The 18,327-nt window shown below is 39.2% G+C and overlaps 1 protein-coding gene and 1 pseudogene across 1 annotated transcript; both read left to right on the top strand.

The window, feature by feature from the left end:
* The first annotated feature begins 447 nt into the window (after positions 1 to 447).
* LOC118836202 lies at positions 448 to 1,350 on the top strand (annotated as a pseudogene).
* A 13,591-nt stretch (positions 1,351 to 14,941) lies between these two features.
* Positions 14,942 to 15,880, top strand: LOC118839735 (olfactory receptor 2L2-like). The gene has a single exon (XM_036747262.1). It carries the CDS (start codon positions 14,942 to 14,944, stop codon positions 15,878 to 15,880), a length of 939 nt encoding a protein of 312 aa, XP_036603157.1.
* Positions 15,881 to 18,327: the final 2,447 nt, after the last annotated feature.

Raw genomic sequence — 18,327 nt, 5'->3', positions numbered from 1 at the left:
GATAATGATATGAACAAAACTATCCTTGGTTAGCTCAGAAAATCTTTTGCTCTTGAATCTGGCGTATTTGCATATGTTACAAACAAGCAGTTCTCTCCCAAAGTTTTATCAGTTTTTGATCCCTTCACTGCATTGGAAAATGCTGTTCACCTGGGAGGAAAGGCCAGGCACTGAGAGGCTGAATCAGCTTCCTGATGGCCTATCAAGCAAAGAAGTCAACTAGGAAAGGAACGTGAAGGTAGAACTTCCCAGATGAGCCATTTTGATTTTTTTTCAGTGCTTCAGTCAATTAATTGATCATCCCAAACACTCAGATACTTCGAGTAATTCATTTGATTGATTTCTTCAAATTGCAACTCACTGACTTAATGACTATTGCTGACAGTCATTATTTGTAGCCAGAGACTCAGTTCTTTTGGGTGTTAGGTGAAAAGTGAAATAACACTGATGTGGGAGGAAGAGAATCAGACTTTTGCTAGAGATTTCATCCTATTAGGATTATTGCATCCAAAAGAGTAGGGATTGTTGGTCTTAACACTTATTCTCATCATTTTTATGGTGGCAATTATGGGGAACACTGTCTTGTTTCTACTTACCCACCTCAACAGCCGGCTCTACACTCCAATGTACTTCCTTCTCAACCATCTCTCCTTCATGGATATCTTGCAAATCTCCAACATAGTTCCCAAGATGGTCAGTAACTTCATATCTGCCCAGCAGTCCATAATATTTGCAGGTTGTGGGTTCCAGATCTTCCTCTCCCTTGTCTTTTTGGGATCTGAATGCCTTCTTCTTATAACCATTCCCTATGTAGCCATCTGCCACCCACTGCCTTATCCCATCCTCATGAACCATTGGATCAGTGTCCTCATGGCTGCTGGTTACTGGCTTATGGGAATCATCAACTCTACAATTCACACAACTTATACACTGCACCTCCCCTTTTGTGGCACAAGGGTCATTGAACACTTTTTTCTGTGAAGTCCCAGCCATGTTGAAACTCCTGTGTTGACACATCACACTGTGGAGGAGGAGTCTATGTGAGTGCTGTATTCTTCCTCCTAATTCCCTTTTCCATCATTCTTCCCTCTTATGCTCAGATTCTCCATACTATGCTTCACATTAAATCTGTGGGAAAAAAAATTTTCCACTTGTTCTCCCCATCTGGCTATGGTTGTCATGTACTATGGGCCATTTATCTTTACATATATGAGACCAAAATCCTATCATACTGCAGGTCAGAACAAGGTCTTAGCCATCTTATATACAATCCTCGTTCCCATGCTCAACCCCCTTATCTACAGCCTCTGAAATAAAGATGTCTTATGTGCCCTGGAGAAGGTTTTCTGAAAGGCACTCATGCACAGAAATTAAGATTTATTTAATATTAGATTCAGTGCCCGTGGATGACCTATTAGAAACGTGTGGAAAATATCCCAAGTAGCATTCATGCATTTTTTGAGTTGAGACCAAAAAAAATGATTGTGGGGTCCTGATGGGGGAAAAGCCCTAAAATACAGTAATAAGTGAAAAGACATAAATACTTGAACTCTGTGAAATGTGGAAGCCCAAATATGGTGACCTGTTTACAATCATAACTTAGACATTGAGTCAAAACTTAGCATACTATGACCAATGAAAGCCTAAGCAAGAATATTGTGACCCAAGAAATGATCAGTACACAAACTTAAGCTTGGGCATAACACTAGCTTAACTCCCAAACTCATTACTAAGCAGAAAACCAAAAATATCCACCAATCAGTAGTGATGCACTATCCAGCTCCTCCTGCCTTTGTTTTCTATAATTACCACGGGGATTTTGGGGTTCTTGGGTGAGGATCTACAGAACTGTCTGGCTGAAACCCCAGACCAAAGATTTCCCTATTTGTAAGTATTCATAATGATTGAAACAACTACCTATAATCAGTCTAGAGCTCTGTGGTCTCTTCCTTTGGTATCAAAAGAACACCCTATGATTATGGTGGAGGTACAGGGTTCCCCATACAGGGGAATTCTGGACCTTATAATGATGCTTCTTACTACCTTTAAATATGCAACAAATCAACTCAACCAACTCACGTATTTGCCTCTCCAAAGAAAATCTATTGACAATACTATTTGTTGAATTTATTAATTTATTAATGAATTCTTGTTTAATTTATACCAAAAATGTTGCTATTGATTCTTGTTATGATTCCTCCATTAGGCAACAATCTCTTATGTAGGGGTAGCAACTAAATGTTAAAATCTATACAGATGGTTTAAAAGCTCTGTGACTCATGGCAAAATGCTTTCATTGTCATGACTGTATCAAAGGTGCTATTGAACTGCATTATTCTTGGTATCATAGGTTCACATTGTCAGTTAATTCCTCACTGGTCAGTTATCCGTAATCCAAGTTCTCCATGCTCAGAGAGCTTGCTCTCAGACAGCAAACAGTTTACACACAGAGAGAGAGAGACATTCCTCTTCTCCACTAACAAAAGAAAATCATTTTGTCCTGAATATACAAACAGGTCACATGTGATGGCATGGTTGCAGATGACAGTGGGTTTTCCCTTTGAATCACTGAATACAATTAGCTAAGATTCTGGATTATTGGTTGATATTCGAGTTCATGTCTCTACTGATGTAGAATGTAACCTTTTCATCCGATGATTTTTGTGTATGCTGCATCATAAATATTTCAAAATCTATCCAATTTGCTAAAGCCCTTTGTATATCATATATACATACACACCTGTATATGCACACACATACATTCATACACACGTATACACACGTATTTGATGTTATCAATTTATCCTTCAACCCATCCAGCTACTGCTTCTGGTGTTTCCTATATCACCAACCTACCTCCCCTTCTGTTGCCTCATAGAACATGGAGTACTTGGGAGCCTGGGCTGTCTTGGTTTTCTATATTTATTCTTAGTGCATAAAACTGTGCTTTGCACACAGTACACACTGTACCCTTCTCTTCAGGCCTACTCTCCCTTACCATTTCACTGTTTGTATTCAGCCTGAAAACATTCATATTATTTACTACATTCATTCCTACGCACATTGTGCTTAACAGAAATGAAGAGGATCACATAACCATTCTGAATGGGGCAACAACACATTAATAATCACAACCTCAACTGGGTCCTCACTGCTACTAGGATATCTGACTGCTTCTGCCTTATCAACTCACTATTCTACTCTCCACAGTGGCTCTTTCAAACTCTTTCATCCATCCTGAAGCTTCACATGTATCTCCCTCTTCCCACCCTCTCAAATGAGGTTTTATGTCTCATATTTTTAGGAAAAAATGAGGCAAAAGCTCCCTTTTCTCTCTTCTTCCTCATCTCGTATCACTTATGTGGTTTTTTTCCAACCGTCTCTGCCTTCACTTCATGTCACAAGATGAAGTAGCTTTAATCTTTACTAAGGCTAGCCCCTCCACCTGCTCAAGCAATCCATTCTTCCTGTGTGTCCGATACATTGTCCCGCTCTTATCCCTAATCTATCACTTATTTTCAGTATCTACCTGTCTATTTGCTCATTTCCTAGTCTACAAGCGTACCCATCTCTTCCCCATTCTAAAAGAAACCCTCACTTGATCTTCCCATCTTTGCTAATGAGTGTACACCATCTCCTCTGCCTTTTGTGCCTAAATTCCTTGAAAAGGATGGCTGCAATATATGCCTCTACTTCTCTCCTCTCACTCTCTTCTTTACATTTTATAATCCAGCTTTCAACCTTATCATTGCACTAAAACAGCTCTCTTGAAAATTACTAGTGAAGTTTTAGTTGTCCAAACCAATGCCTTTTTCAAAGTTTTCATTCTCCTTGAACTCTCTGCAGCCTCTCAGAGTGTTTATTACTTTCTGCTCCTTGATAGTCTCTTCTTTCTAAATTTTCAGCACACCCCTCTCTTCTGGTTCTTCTACCCATCTGACCATATCTTCTCTCTCTCCTTTTCTGGATCCTCCTCCAGATCATGCCACTAACCATAGCTGTACCACAGGGTTCTATCCTAGGTCCTCTTCTCTTCTTCTTTATACTACTTCACCAGATGATCTCATCAGCTCTAATGGAATTAATTACCATCTGTATGCTAAGGATTCTCAAATAAACTTATCCTGCACAACCTCCCTGCTGACCTCCAATCTTGCAACTCTAACTGTAATTTCCAACACATCTCACAATGGATGTCTGCTAGACATCTTAAATTGAAAATGTCAAATACTAAACTCACTACCTTTCCCCTTAAGCCCTCCCCTCTCCTAACTTCTCTACACTGTCAAGGGCAGCATCAGTCTCCCATTCCCTCAAGCTCAAAACCTGTGAGTCATCTGGGACACATCACTATCTCTCATCCCCCATATCCAATCTGTTGCCAAGGTCTGTTGATTTCCCCTTTGCAACATCTCTCAAATCTCTTCCCATCTCCCACCTGGACTGTTGCAATAATGTACTGGTAAGTCTGACTTCCTCAAGTCTCTCCCCACTCCAATCTATCATACACTCAGTCACTAAAGTGATTTTCCTAAAGCACCCCAATAGATTTGGGGGAACAGTAAACCCAATGTCTAGTGAAAGTAGGCGGTTGCCCATTTCTTCCCCCAACACCTCCAACATTAAGCAATAAAAATACAATATCAATAGGTGCAGTGGATTGTTGAGTGCCCTGAGAAGTGAAGGAAGTATTAGCTGGTTGTATACCTCCTGTCCAAGCCAGGATTCAACTCTCTCATCTTTAGGTCTGGTGCTTTTGTCATTGGGTCAAACTGTCTCTCCTGAATTGAAAAGAAAAGAGCCTTCTAGTCAGGACTGTGCTAGTAAATGTTTAACAACTCACTCTCCTCACCCCCCAAAAAAGTATGCTTGAAACAATTTTCATTTTAATCTGAATTACTGATGTTTTGATCACTTTAAGTCTAGGCAATCAATAAAACAATAAATTATGCCTTGATTTATAGCAATATGTGGATTTCCAAGGTTTAAAGGTTCACATTGAAAATTTAACAATCAGCTCTTAGGATACAGTTTCAGCCAGCTCCAGCACATCAGCTTCCAATTCTACAATTCTAAAACTGTGCTCACTGACACACATGTAGGTTGCCCTCTTCATTCTACCAAAGACCTTCAAGATCAAGTTAAGCAAGTCCCTTCTTTTATCTGGAAATGAGTCTTATGAATGTAAAATGAAGGGACTGAATTAGATAACGTCTAAAAGCTATAGCCAGCTCAGAAATTCCCCCCTCAATGTATTTTTCCGTGACTTAGTGTCAGTGTATTCCCTTTTGGTCTGCTCTTGGTGAATGTACAAGCCAACAATCATCTCCAGAGAAATGATATATAGATGTTGGCACGTTTGTATGTCAAGAGCCAGGGATGTACAAATAAATGAGCTCAGGGGAAGTGTTGTGCCGGAGATGGGGGATGGTTGTAGAGGTGGTCTCTAAGGACTTGGGGAGCACAATCACTGCACAAAGAGATATCAGTACACCTGACAGTACCAGAGTACAGATAGAGGATTTCAGAGCTGCCTTTCCCTGCAGCAGCTGCCTTCAGGAATTGCATCAGGACCTGCTGAGCAAGAGCAATCTATTAGTCTGTTAGTCACCACCCATATAGGTGAGAGGGGCATCAAAACTGGGATCACAGATTGGGATTACTGGGATCACATATTTAGAATTGGAAGGACACTTTGAAATCACCAAGCCCAACTGGCTCATTTGACAGATGAGGAAACTGAGGCCAAGTGAGATGAATGTGCTTTCCCAGGTTCTCATAACCAGTAACTGTCCATTCTGATTCAAAGTCCATTGCTCCATGCTCTATGCCAATAGAGTGTGAGGAGGGTCTGTACAAAGCAATTGCCAATTTCCATTGAAGACTAGATGGTAAGACATACTTCAACAGCTACATACTCGTACCAGCTCATATTTATATAGTATTTTTCCTTATGGAACATTTCTTTCTCAAGAGCCCTTAGATATAGAAAGTCCTGTGAGTATGGAGGATTTTGTTAGTGTTTCTTAGAGTTTAATTCCCAGGCTCCATGGCCATGATATTTTCTAGTTTGCAGATTTTAGATAATATTTCCCAGGTCTGTGACTTGTAAAGATATCAACCATAGTTGTGCAGTGAGATATAGTGGTGACATAATGTGATCTTTTCTATGCTTGTGCTGAATGATGATATTGCTAAACTTAATCTGTGAGGCTATTGCTGGCAATATGCCTTCTTTGCTGTTGCCCTATAAAGCAATTGGGTACTGGTCAGTAAGTGGGGAGCCTACAGGGGAATATGACAATGCAATGTTGTGTGTGCCTTGATCTGCCCCCATTAAGGCTTGGAGGGATCAGTGTTTACCTCAACCATCCCCTGTTGAGGCTTCAGGGGATTTAAGGGAGCACACAAGCTGGGATTCTGTGCCTGTCTCCATTGACCCTATCAATAGAAATGGATAGTTGTTCCCCTACTTGTCATCCCCTGCAAGAAGGGTGGCTAGGAAATGCTGTAGGAGTTGGTGCTCCAATTATTAGAAACCCCTTTTGAAGAGAATTAGCTAGAATAAAGTAAGAAAGATTATTAACCCCTCCGAAGCTGTCTTCTTGTCCTTCCTGTCTGACTAAATCAAGAGTGAACCTCTTAGAAGCTAGAGTCCGAAACCCCCACTGCCCGACCCCATATTACTTGTGAAACAAATCCAAATATCTGTACCCACTTTGAAGATGAGAGAGCTGAGGTTCAGAGAAATGTAATAAGTTTGAGAGGTGTGACTGAAACCTAGGTTTTCATATGTTATAATTATTTCAAATCCACTTTCTCCATCATACAATGCTGTCTTCCCTGAAATTTAAATTTAAAAAAATAGGGCAAACTGCTAGATGTGGAGAAGTCACTAAAAGAGTCTGTGGAACATATTTCTCTGAGCAGGTTGTCTTGCCAGGAAAAGGGTTGGCATGGCCCTCCTACAATGTGAGAAGGAGCTCACCTTCGACAGACCCTTCCCACACAAGGAGTCTGTAATTAGTTGGGGGAATCTTTTGGTGGTAACACACCACACATGTACAAGGGCTCTGAAAAGCAAGAGGAGGAGGCTAGAGGCAGATCTGCAGCTGTGTGTGGAAATGTGGGGGAGGGATGGGAGAGAAAGGCAGCAAAAAGAGTAAGCCATGTCAGAGGGTGACAGCATTGGAGGGTGGCCTTGAAGTCAGGTAGTTTGCGTCTTCTGAGCCATCCTACCTCTGACACTGATGCCAGGCACTAAATTCCTCACACCCTACCTCCCATCCCCAGCTTCACAACTCAAAAGACAGTTATCCTGTCCATGATTCCCCAGTTCTGCGCCCAGACTGTTGAGCAGCTCCCTGACTAGGAACAATGACTGTACTTTGAGATACAGGAAACTCCAGAATTCAACTGATTGATTCCTTTACATGAAATCAAAGGGCAGCCATGATGAAGAACAAGATAATGTTAGGAAGGGCTTATTTCTGCAAAAGCTGCTGAGTTGGAAGAGATGTTGGGTCAGTGTATGCCTTCTTTGTGTGTATCTGTATGTATTTGTGTGTGGCAACGTAAATTCATGTGGTGGGCAAGGGGTGACATGCAGAGTTTCCTGACTTAGTTACTGCATTCAGTGAATCGCTTCTATTTTGCAGCATTCTTTTCAACAAATAGACCTTTTCCCATCACAGAGACATCACTTACTCTTCATTATTTCTGTCTTCACTCCTCAATCTGGGTTTTTGTGGAGCACACTGGATAGAGTACACACCACCACTGATCCGTTTGGGGTGTTTTCCAACATGACCTGATTGATATTCATCTGCATCTCAAGTCTACCTGACCAAGGTGGCTGGGTGTCTTACATCATGCACCAAAGTCCCAGTCAAATTAGAAAAACAAAACCTGACATTTATAGGGTAATAGTACCCCAGAGACCATCTGACCCAATTTCTTCATTTTATACAAAAGACAACTGAATGTCAGGCAGGTGAAAGGTCTTCCTACAACACACACAGAGAAGCAACAAGGCCTTCAAGGTCCAAACCCAAGTCTTCTGATTCCAAATCGATAATATTAGCAGTGTCCATACCTAGTATTTCATAGTTGTGGGGACCTTCTTGTGTGGAAACACCATCCACCAGAGCAAATTAGTACCTTCCACCCAAATGACTGGGACCTCTAAAGTGCAGAGCATTCCAGATCTTGTCAGATGCAGGACCTAAATCAGGATGCCAAGGCTGCTCCTGGCCCCCACCTCCTGCCGGGGTTCACTGCAATGCTGCTTAGCAGCAGCAGCAGCATTAGCTCATGCTTATATAGTACTTTAAAGTTAGCAGAGAAGTTCTACCATTTTCTTCTGCCCATCTCTCTAGAAGGATTTCTTCCACAATACACTGCTTTACCAGGACCAGCCCAGATTTCTTGGCCTGGATTCTTCCTTATTTTCACGTAAGTTCTCTAAAGCCAAGTATTTACAAGTCAACTGGGAGAATTGTTTTGATACTGGGCTTTCTGGTTGTAATTGTTAATGCTGTTATTCATTGCTATAAATGAACTACTCTATCGAGTCATTCTGTGGTGCTAAAGGTTAAAGGGATTAAAGATCCTTCTGCAGTCTAGCTGTGCTTGGTTCACTAGACAGATGGGGACTTGCAAATGATGCACATTCAGTAAATGCAGATATGTTCACCTTTTCTGTTGGAGGACCCAAAGGGAAACAATCAAAAGAATCTCCATATCACTTGTCAAATGCAAAATGAAGATATTCGTATCTTCGGTTTCATTATAAGATGACTATGATAAAAACATTGAATAGTAAGCATAAAATAATAGCATAACTTAAATATGATGGTTTATAAATATAAACATTGTAAAATGATTGTATGAACACATAATATGCCATTTGAATCTTGAACAGCCCCATGAATGAAAAAAACTAAGTATGAGTGAGGTGAAGTAATTGGCCCCACATTGTACAGTCATGGTTCTTCTGACTCAGGGATTGCTGCTCCTTCTGAAATATACACTGGGATCATTTTCATGGCTAAAGATAAAAATAGGAAGAAATGGCAGGCCTTGGCTACCTTTTTCTTTTGCCTCCTTTCTCTTCAGTAATGCCCCCTTTTCCTTCATCCATATAAGCATCATTGTAAAGGATGGCATGCTTTATCCTAAAAAACTTAATAAGTTGAACAAATCCAGGGATACTGTCTTGAAACCTAAACCTACATCTTTTTAAATGGTTTCCCTGGGTAAAAAATACTTGAGCTTAGAGTGGCTGTCCAGAAATCCATCCCTTATGAAGAAAGAAAAATCTGCTATGCTCTGGAAAGCTCAAGCAAGGGATGAAAAGGAAATAGCTTTCATGTCTCAAAAATACCCAAGGAAGCAAAGAGGGAAGACATTTTTGAATGTAGGTGGGTGAGGAAAGAGAGAAAGAAATAAACAGATAGACACAGACACAGAGCCAGAGAAGAAAGATGGAGACCAATAGAGACAGACAGAGGAGCAGATGGGCAGAGCCAGAGACGCAGAAAGAGAAACACAGAGAGGAGAAACACAGAAACATACAGAGAGGCATAGAGATAGAAGACCAACAGAGAGAACTCTTACCCAAAGAAATTTGCAGGCAATGGCCTTTTAATTACCTCTGGACAGTATTGTGTAAGCATGAAAATCAAAGTAAATATTCATGAATTCAATGATTTCTGAAGACCCACCCTGCATGAAATCCTCTGATTCTTAGAGTTAATAAGAGTATGAACATAGCTCAACTCTGTCACCCTCAGAGAGAAACTTATTCATCATTCATTCAGCAATTCTTTATTAAGCAGGTACTGTCATTGTACATTAAGAGTACTGATAATGTAATTTCCATGAGTTGGTAGGATTAAAACAGGGGGTGTATGCAGACTACAAATGGAATGTGAACCTAAACTAGTCTGTCAATGATGTTCATCATGTCTTAGAGTCTAAATCTTAGACCCATGAAAAGCAAACTTTAATGGTGAGTTGGTGGGGTAGCACGCAGTGACAATAGATGAACAATTTGACAAAGCAATGCTTCCATCAAGACATTATGAGAACATGAAACAAAGGTTTCAAGAATGCAAATTAATTTCCGTGCCTGCATCAATGAAACCCTGGGTGTTTCCAGATAAAAATATCATAGTAAAAGGTCAGAATAGAGAGAGAAATGGGGGTGTATCTCTTGTATGTCTTTGTTATTTTTCTAAAAGATGTTTTCATCTACTTAATTCTTCAAGTTTGGAGAGCTTTAATGTAGAATATGATTTCATTTTCTCTATTTTAATACTTTTTTGTTATTTTATATTACCTATATTTCACAATGTAAAAAGAGCCATTCTTTATAAGGGAAATAAAATGAAGAATAAAAAGTTCATAAAGCTTGAACAACATACAGGAAAAACTCAGACATTATTTGCATTGTCCTATGTTCAAGGTGCCCCACCTTTGGGACTAACTATGGTAGTACTTTCAATTGGTTTCTTGTTTATTTAATTTCTGTTGTTGAAATCATTGTGTATATTTTTTTTCATTCTACTTACTTCACTTCTCATCAGTTGTCTAGATCTTCCATGTTTCTCTGTTTCATCACACTCATCATTTCTTGCAGAATGATAATATCCCATTATAGTCACATATCAGGACTTGTTTATTCATTCCCTAACTGAGAGATATCATCTGCTCCCCAAAAATATTTTCCACTATGAAACATGCTGCTATACATCATTTAGTGTATATAGGAGTTCTGTTTGTCATTGACCTCCTGAGATGTATTCTTACCCATGAAGTCTCTGGTTCAAAGAGTATGAGCACCTAGTCACTTTGTTTGCATGACTCCATCTGGCTTTCCACTGGTAGGATCAATTCACAGTTCTACCAACAATGCATTAGTGTGTCCATCTTTCCACAGTCATTGTAACATTGGTAATTCCCATCTTTTGTAATCTTTTCCAATTTTCTGACTGAGATAAAACCTCAGCATCTTTTTAGATTGTGTTTCACTTAGTATTGGTGATTGGCAGTATTCGTTAATATGGTTATTTATAGACTAAAATACTACTTTTGAAAGACATTTGTTTGTATTCTTTGACTACCTATTTATTGGGGAATGACTTTTGGACTTATATGTGCCTGTTGTCTATTATAGATATCAGTACCTCATAATAGCTTTTGATACAAAGATCTTGTTTCTAGTTGAAAAAAACACTTCCCTTCTTACAATAGTTTTCATGATCTTTCTTCAAAAGCTTTCAATTTCATGTAGCTTCAATTATCTTTGCCAATCTCTTGCACTTTTTATTTAGTTAAGAATTCACCCCCCAGACCTAGCTGAGAATGTTAACTGACCTGGTTCTCTTCAATTTTTTTATGATATGTTGGGGTTTTTCTTAATATTTAGAAAGAAATGTAGCTTGTAAACTGCAAGATACCTTGCAAGGTTTCAACCTAAATCACTCTGGCTCTCATTCATTGGCCAACAGTAAGTCCCAGGGCAATCCCCACTTGGTCATTGTTTGGGCCCAGTTTGCTTCAGGGTGAAGGTACATACCAATTATTTCTGTTTTGGCCAGAAACCATGAGGGTCTTCCTCTCCCAGATTGTTTTTAACTAGGTAAAGATGCCATTCTCTGCCTCATTTCTTATTAAGCCTTAATTATTGAGTGGGCATTGCCTCAGTCAGATTGTGACCTGTTAAAGACCTTAGCTTGAAAAGGCCCACATCCCCCACCACATCCTGTGCCATCCCTAGTTGTCCTGATCTATACCTGGCCACTGAACCCAGATGGCTCTGGAGGAGGAAGCGAGGCCAGTGACAGTCCTCTCTCATGTAAATCCAACTCACTTGCTTGTCATGGCATCATCTCCTTGATGCCATGGTCCTCTTCCAGAATGAAGGACAAACCACAATGACAATATTCAGATCATCTGTCTATTTCAGGTTAGTGTGGTCTTGGTATAAGATGATGATCTAACCCTACTTGCTTCCTGACTAAATGCCAGTTTTCTCAGTAATCCTTATTCAATAAGAAATCATTTCTTAGGTAACGTGTTTTTCAGTTTATTTTTTATTTTCTTTTCAAGGGTATCATAGCTATAAACATGTAAATTTTAGTCATATTGCAGTCATACTCACTTACCCAGACCACAGGTATTTGTTTGGATTCAAGGAATCAAGACCCATCTTGTGTCAGTGTGGCTCAACTCCTAGGGAAGAAGACATTGGAAAGTGCCATCTCAAGTATGGAATATGTTTTCAGATCTCAAAGAAAGATGCCACCTGACAACAGGAATATCATAATAACTGATACTCAGATTATATAATGCTTTGAATTCCATAGTACTAAAATGAATTTGGAATTATCAAGAAATGGTTCGATTCTTTGATGTGGGTTAGAGCTGTATATATACGTATTTATGTTTGTGCATCTCTAGCTATCATATATCTAGCAGGTGCTCAGGTACATACTGGATGTGTGACCCTGGGTAAGTCACTTAATTGTTGTAGGCCTCAATTCTCTCTTCTATAAAAAAGGCACAGCACTTCTAAAATGTAAAAGCACCATATAAATGATATATATGTATACCATAAATTAAATGTATAAATTAATATAATTAAATAAAATACATGTAAATGTAACATATATTACATAGTATGGTATATAAAATATATTAATAATAATAGTAACTATATATCAACATATAGAGAAATATATATAGAACTACCTTTCTATGGAGGAATGGAATCAAACAACCACTGGTTTCTTTTCACTGGGACTGTTTCCTCCAAGTATAGATATAGATATAGATATAGATATAGATATAGATATAGATATAGATATAGATATAGATATAGATATAGATATAGATATAGATACAGATACAGATATAGATATAGATACAGATATATAGATGTGTGTATACACATATGTATGTACATGCATATATACATATATGTATATATGTATGTATACTATATAATAGTATATAATATATGATAAATAAATTATAGAAATATTTGGAAATGGTATATAGATGTATATACATATATGTGTGTATGTACATATGTAATGGGTGTCTATTCTTCATAAAATGGTATTATAGGGGAAAGTATGGTAGGGTCATCTGGAGAAGTGAAAGGAGGGTTTTGTGCCCTCAAGGAAGACACTGCTACTTTGAGAAGGGAAAACTACAGTCTTTAAAGCAATTGGTATTGACACTAGGTAGAGTGTGACCTCAGAATGGCAGACATCTAGGGGAAGCAGGGTAGACAGGAAAGCCACCTGGAGGAACAGGAGCATTGCCGGCCCCTGAAGGATGAGAAGACTTTCTGAAGAAAGATGGCTCAGGGTGTGCTGGAGTGGGGTCCCATTGTGAACTATTCAGTGTGAACATTCACACCTCAGAAATCAGCAGAAGCTCCACATCAAAGCTCATGGGATTGCTTTGTTTCATTGTTGGTTTAGACCTAAAACAGTGATGGAGGACACATCAATAGCTCAGATTAAATTTAAACCTTGGCCTACTTTTCAGAGGGCTGGTTGTTATACATTTACAAATACATACTAGAGAAAATACAAAGTATAATGTGAAGACGGGGTCCTAAGCAAACCCTCATTGTTTAAATGCAATAGAATCCGATTTCCCCCTTAGAGATGTCCAAGATGGCTCCTGGAGTACTAAAGGGATCTGTCCCCATTACAGCTTGTTAGTTACAAAGCAGTAAACAGGCCCTCCATCCTTTTAATGAATAGACCAGTGTGATTACAATACATTATTGTGCCTCCTGATGGCCTAGAAGTCGATCAAACTACACTCTTTCTTGCTTTTAAAGGCTATGCAAATCCAAATCCCTCACCAAGTCATGTATCTTGGCATCTCAGAGCTCAATGAGGCCCAACGTAGAGAGATCAGATGAGGCAAGATGACCAGGGACTTACCGTGTCAGAGTCCTGTGGTTCGCATGATGTCACACAACTGTTTTTTAACCGGGGAAGCATCATTGCTGTTCACAGAGTACTTCACATCCCAGTCCCTATGGTTTCCTACTTAGGTAGCCTGAACCTCTGGGAATGAAACTCTACAAAGGGGCAGCTTGTACTGTAGAAATAATCCACAGGGAACTGGTGAATCATCATGACAATTTTCTGTTGCCCAAAACATCATCCATATACATTGACGATGTCAAATCCCATCTCTATTCCCTTATTAACACTAATGACATTTATTTAGAATAGGGAATAAGCTGGGATTAATACTAACTGTTGCTTAGTTGTTTTCATTCATGTCCGACTCTTTGCGACCCCAATTGGGGTTTCCTTGGCAAAGATACTGCATTGGTTTGCCATTTCCTCCTCCAGCTCATTTTACACACGCAGAAACTGAGGCCAACAAAGTTAAATGACTTTCCCAAGGTCACAGAGATAGTGAGTGTCTGAGGCCGGATTTAAACTCAGATCTTCCTAACCTCAGGCTCACCACTTTATCCACTGTGCCAGATAGCTGCCATAATAATAATGACAACAAAAACAAAGACACATATTTATATAGTGTTTTAAGGATTTCAAAGCACTGCACATATGTTACGTCAGAAATAATCTTATGGAACAGTTGTTGCTATTCTTTCCATTTTACAGTTGAGGAAACTGAGGCACAAAGAGGTGAAGAGAATTTCCCAGAGTCACACACCTAGCAAATGTCTAAGGCCAAATCAGAAATGAAATCTTCCTGGCTCCAGTGTTCTTATCCAATATTCTACCTAGCTGCTGAAACATCAAAGCATCAGAATATTGTTGATATGCATGAGTAGGGAGATTCTGGGAGAAACCAAAGGGAGTTTCACTGTATAGCAGTTTTTTTTTTCCATTCTCTCATTTTATCGTGCAGGAAAAAATTCCAGAAACACCCTCCAATGGAACAATGGAATCAAACCACCACTGGTTTCTTCTTGCTGGGACTGTTTCCCCCAACAAAAACTGGCCTGCTCCTTTTCCTCCTGGTTCTCCTCATCTTCCTAATCGCCTTCCTGGGTAACTCAACCATGATTCTCCTCATCTGGCTGGATCACCACCTCCACACCCCCATGTACTTCCTGCTCAGTCAGCTCTCCCTCATGGACCTCATATACATTTGCAGTACAGTTCCCAAGATGGCTGTCAACTTCCTGTCTGGAGACAATTCCATTTCTTTGGTGGCTTGTGGATTCCAAAGTTTCCATTTTTTACTCATAGCTGCTGGTGAAGGGCTACTCCTGGCATCCATGGCCATTGACCGTTATGTGGCCATTTGCCGCCCTCTCCATTATCCTCTGCTCATGAACAAGAGAACGTGTTTGCTGATGATTGCTGTGTCTTGGGTCATTTCATGCATCAATTCCATTTGCCACACAGTGTACGCACTCTCTATGCCCTATTGCAAATCCAGAATCATTAACCATTTCCTCTGTGATATCCCTGCCATACTGCCCCTGGCCTGCATGGATACCTGGGCCTATGAGTACACAGTGTTCTTCAGCATCAACATATTTCTTGTGATCCCTTTCAGTGGTATCATGGCTTCTTATGGTCGAGTCCTCTATACAGTCCACCACATGCGCTCAACACAGGGGAGGAAGAAAGCTTTTACCACTTGTTCCACCCACCTGATTGTGGTAACATTCTATTATGTCCCATTTGCATATACATATCTGAGGCCTCCATCTCTCCATTTCCCAGAAGAGGATAAAAACTTGGCTGTTGTCTACACTATTCTCACCCCTATGCTTAACCCCATCATTTATAGCCTGAGGAATAAGGAGGTTCTGGGGGCCTTCCAGAGAGTCCTTGGGAGATCCTTATCCCAAAAAGAGTAGCTGGGGATATAAAATCACAGGAACAGAACCAGAAGGAATCTCAGAAATTATGTAGACATTATCTGATTGGACATTTGAGGACAGCGAGGCCTTATAATTCCACCCTTCCAAGATTCCTGTATCAAGGATATTACTTTTCCTAGAATCAAACCAGTATTTAATTAGCATCTTTTATACATTAGGCACCACGCTAGGTGCTGAGAATGTCATCTTTTTAAAAGTGAGATACTACCTCCTCTCAAGAAGTTACTATTCTACTGGTATTTAGGCCATTTCCAAAGATAAGTAAATACAAGCTATATCTAAAGTAGGGCAGGTGACTATGAACTGGAAAGCCCTCTGTAGGCCTCACATGGGGAACGACATTTGAGCTGAACCTTGAAGGGAGACTCTAAAGGGTCTGCCCTTTGAGGAAGGAGAGCAATAAAGCATTGGGTATACTCTGCAAAAAAAGCATGGAGACAGAACATAGGATAGAATATGATATGATATAGTAAAATATAATACAATATACCATAACAATATAATGTAAGAGTCCAACAAGAGAACTGGTACGGCTGGAAGGCAGTGCGAGTGGAGGCCTATGATGGGAATGAGTGTTGGAAATATTGGCTGGAGACACATTGGGAAGAGTTTGAAATGTAAGAGAGAAGAGTTTGCACTTTTTCCTAGAGAAAGTGGTAAGTCACTGAAGCTTTCTAAGTAAAGGAATGAAAAGGTCAGAGTTGGGCTTTAAGAATATCAGTACTTCCAACATTACATCGGCGCAGATCTAAAGATATGATACTCAGGTCAGGTTAAGTGAACAGAAAATAAATCAATTTTCAGACATAAGATGTCTGCCACACAGCTGAATCCCTTATATGTGGTAGGCTTTCAGGAAATGTCTGTTGAATTGTTCAAGAAGAAGATGATAGCTAGTCTTCCTGGGCTGAGGACTTCTTATTCACACTACCAAATCCATATTATTGGTGAGAAACTGTGGACGGGAGGGACAGATCACATTTTGATGAAAGCATTTTTCATGGTCTGAAAAAAAATTGGGGACAGCTAGGTGACACAGTGAGTAGAGCACCAGCCCTGGAATCAGGAGGACCTGAGTTCAAATCTGCCCTCCAACACTTGACAAATTTATGAGCTGTGTGACCTTGAGCAAGTCACTTAACCCCAATTGTCCTACCTTCCCTCCTCTGAAAAAAAGACAAAGAAAAAAAAATGACTGATAGACTCTTGATGAAAATCTAAGTATACTTTTTACAGTTGCTTTATTTTTTCATGTTTTTTATCTGTTATTTCTTTCACAAATGTAACTAATATTCATTCAAGCCATTTTCAGAAGAAAAGAAGGGAGAGAGGAAGAAAAACTTGGAACTCAAAATCTTGTAAAAATGAAAGCTAAAAATTGTCTTGACATGTAATTGGGGGGGGGAAATATTATTAAAAATAGTAACAGGAAAAAACAGCTATAAGTTCATAGGAGAAAAAAATCTAAGGAAGGAAACAGTCATAAAACCTGTGGGTTTTATGGGTAAATGATCATACAAAATGCCTGAAATTCAGGTAGCAAACAAGGTACTCTAGAAAGGTCAAAAGACAAGGTGCTCAGGTTTTTTCAACTTTTTTATAATGTTTTTTTTAATAAATTGTTCTGGTTCTGCTCATTTCAAGGCATCACTTAAAACCATCCTTTTCATCATTCTTACAGTAAAATGGTATTCCATTGCATTCATAAGCTATAATTAATTTAGCCATTCTCAAACAAATGGACACTCTTTTGGGTTACAATTCACTACTACTACAATTACAGCTGCTATAAATATTTTTGTACATAAGGGGTCCTTTTCTTCAATATTTCTTTTCTTAAGAGTATAAGGCTGGTAGTAATGTTGTCAGGTCAAAGGTAATGGACTGTTTAGGAACTTTTGTGACATGATTCCAAACTAGTTTTCGTATCACCTTGGGGATGTGGGGAGGGAATAGAAGGGAGGATTAGAACTCTAAATCTTATAAAGATGAAGTTCAAAACTAAAAATAAATAAATAAATACTTTTTTAATACAAAAATAATTTGTTCACAAACTCAAAAAGAGAACAATAATGTGTTGTCTCCCTACAGCCCCTCTAAAAACCATCATTTTCCTTTATTATCATTTTGCCAACCTGATAGGTGTGAGGCAAAATCTCAAAGTGACTTTAATTTGCATTTCTCTAATTATTCAGGATTTAGAATATTTTCATATTTCGTATTTCACAATCTGGAAAACATATAAGCAAAAATGGTAGCATTAAAAGAAAACATGATTTTCAGACATGGAAAACATATTGATCTCAAAGACAGGCTATGTGGAAAAAACAGACAATTAATAGCTCTCACAGAACACAAGTCAAAAAGCCCTAAACATCATAAGGCAAGAAATCATACAAGAAAACTTCTCAAAACTGCTGAAC

This window comes from Trichosurus vulpecula, chromosome 2 (genome assembly GCF_011100635.1).
Source record: "Trichosurus vulpecula isolate mTriVul1 chromosome 2, mTriVul1.pri, whole genome shotgun sequence".
In the NCBI taxonomy this organism is placed as follows: domain Eukaryota; kingdom Metazoa; phylum Chordata; class Mammalia; order Diprotodontia; family Phalangeridae; genus Trichosurus; species Trichosurus vulpecula.
This window is presented reverse-complemented; position numbering and strand designations above follow the sequence as displayed.

Excerpts from the sequence above, each read along its gene's own strand:
- LOC118839735 (XM_036747262.1), top strand. The coding sequence starts at position 14,942 with ATGGAACAATGGAATCAAACCACCACTGGTTTCTTCTTGCTGGGACTG.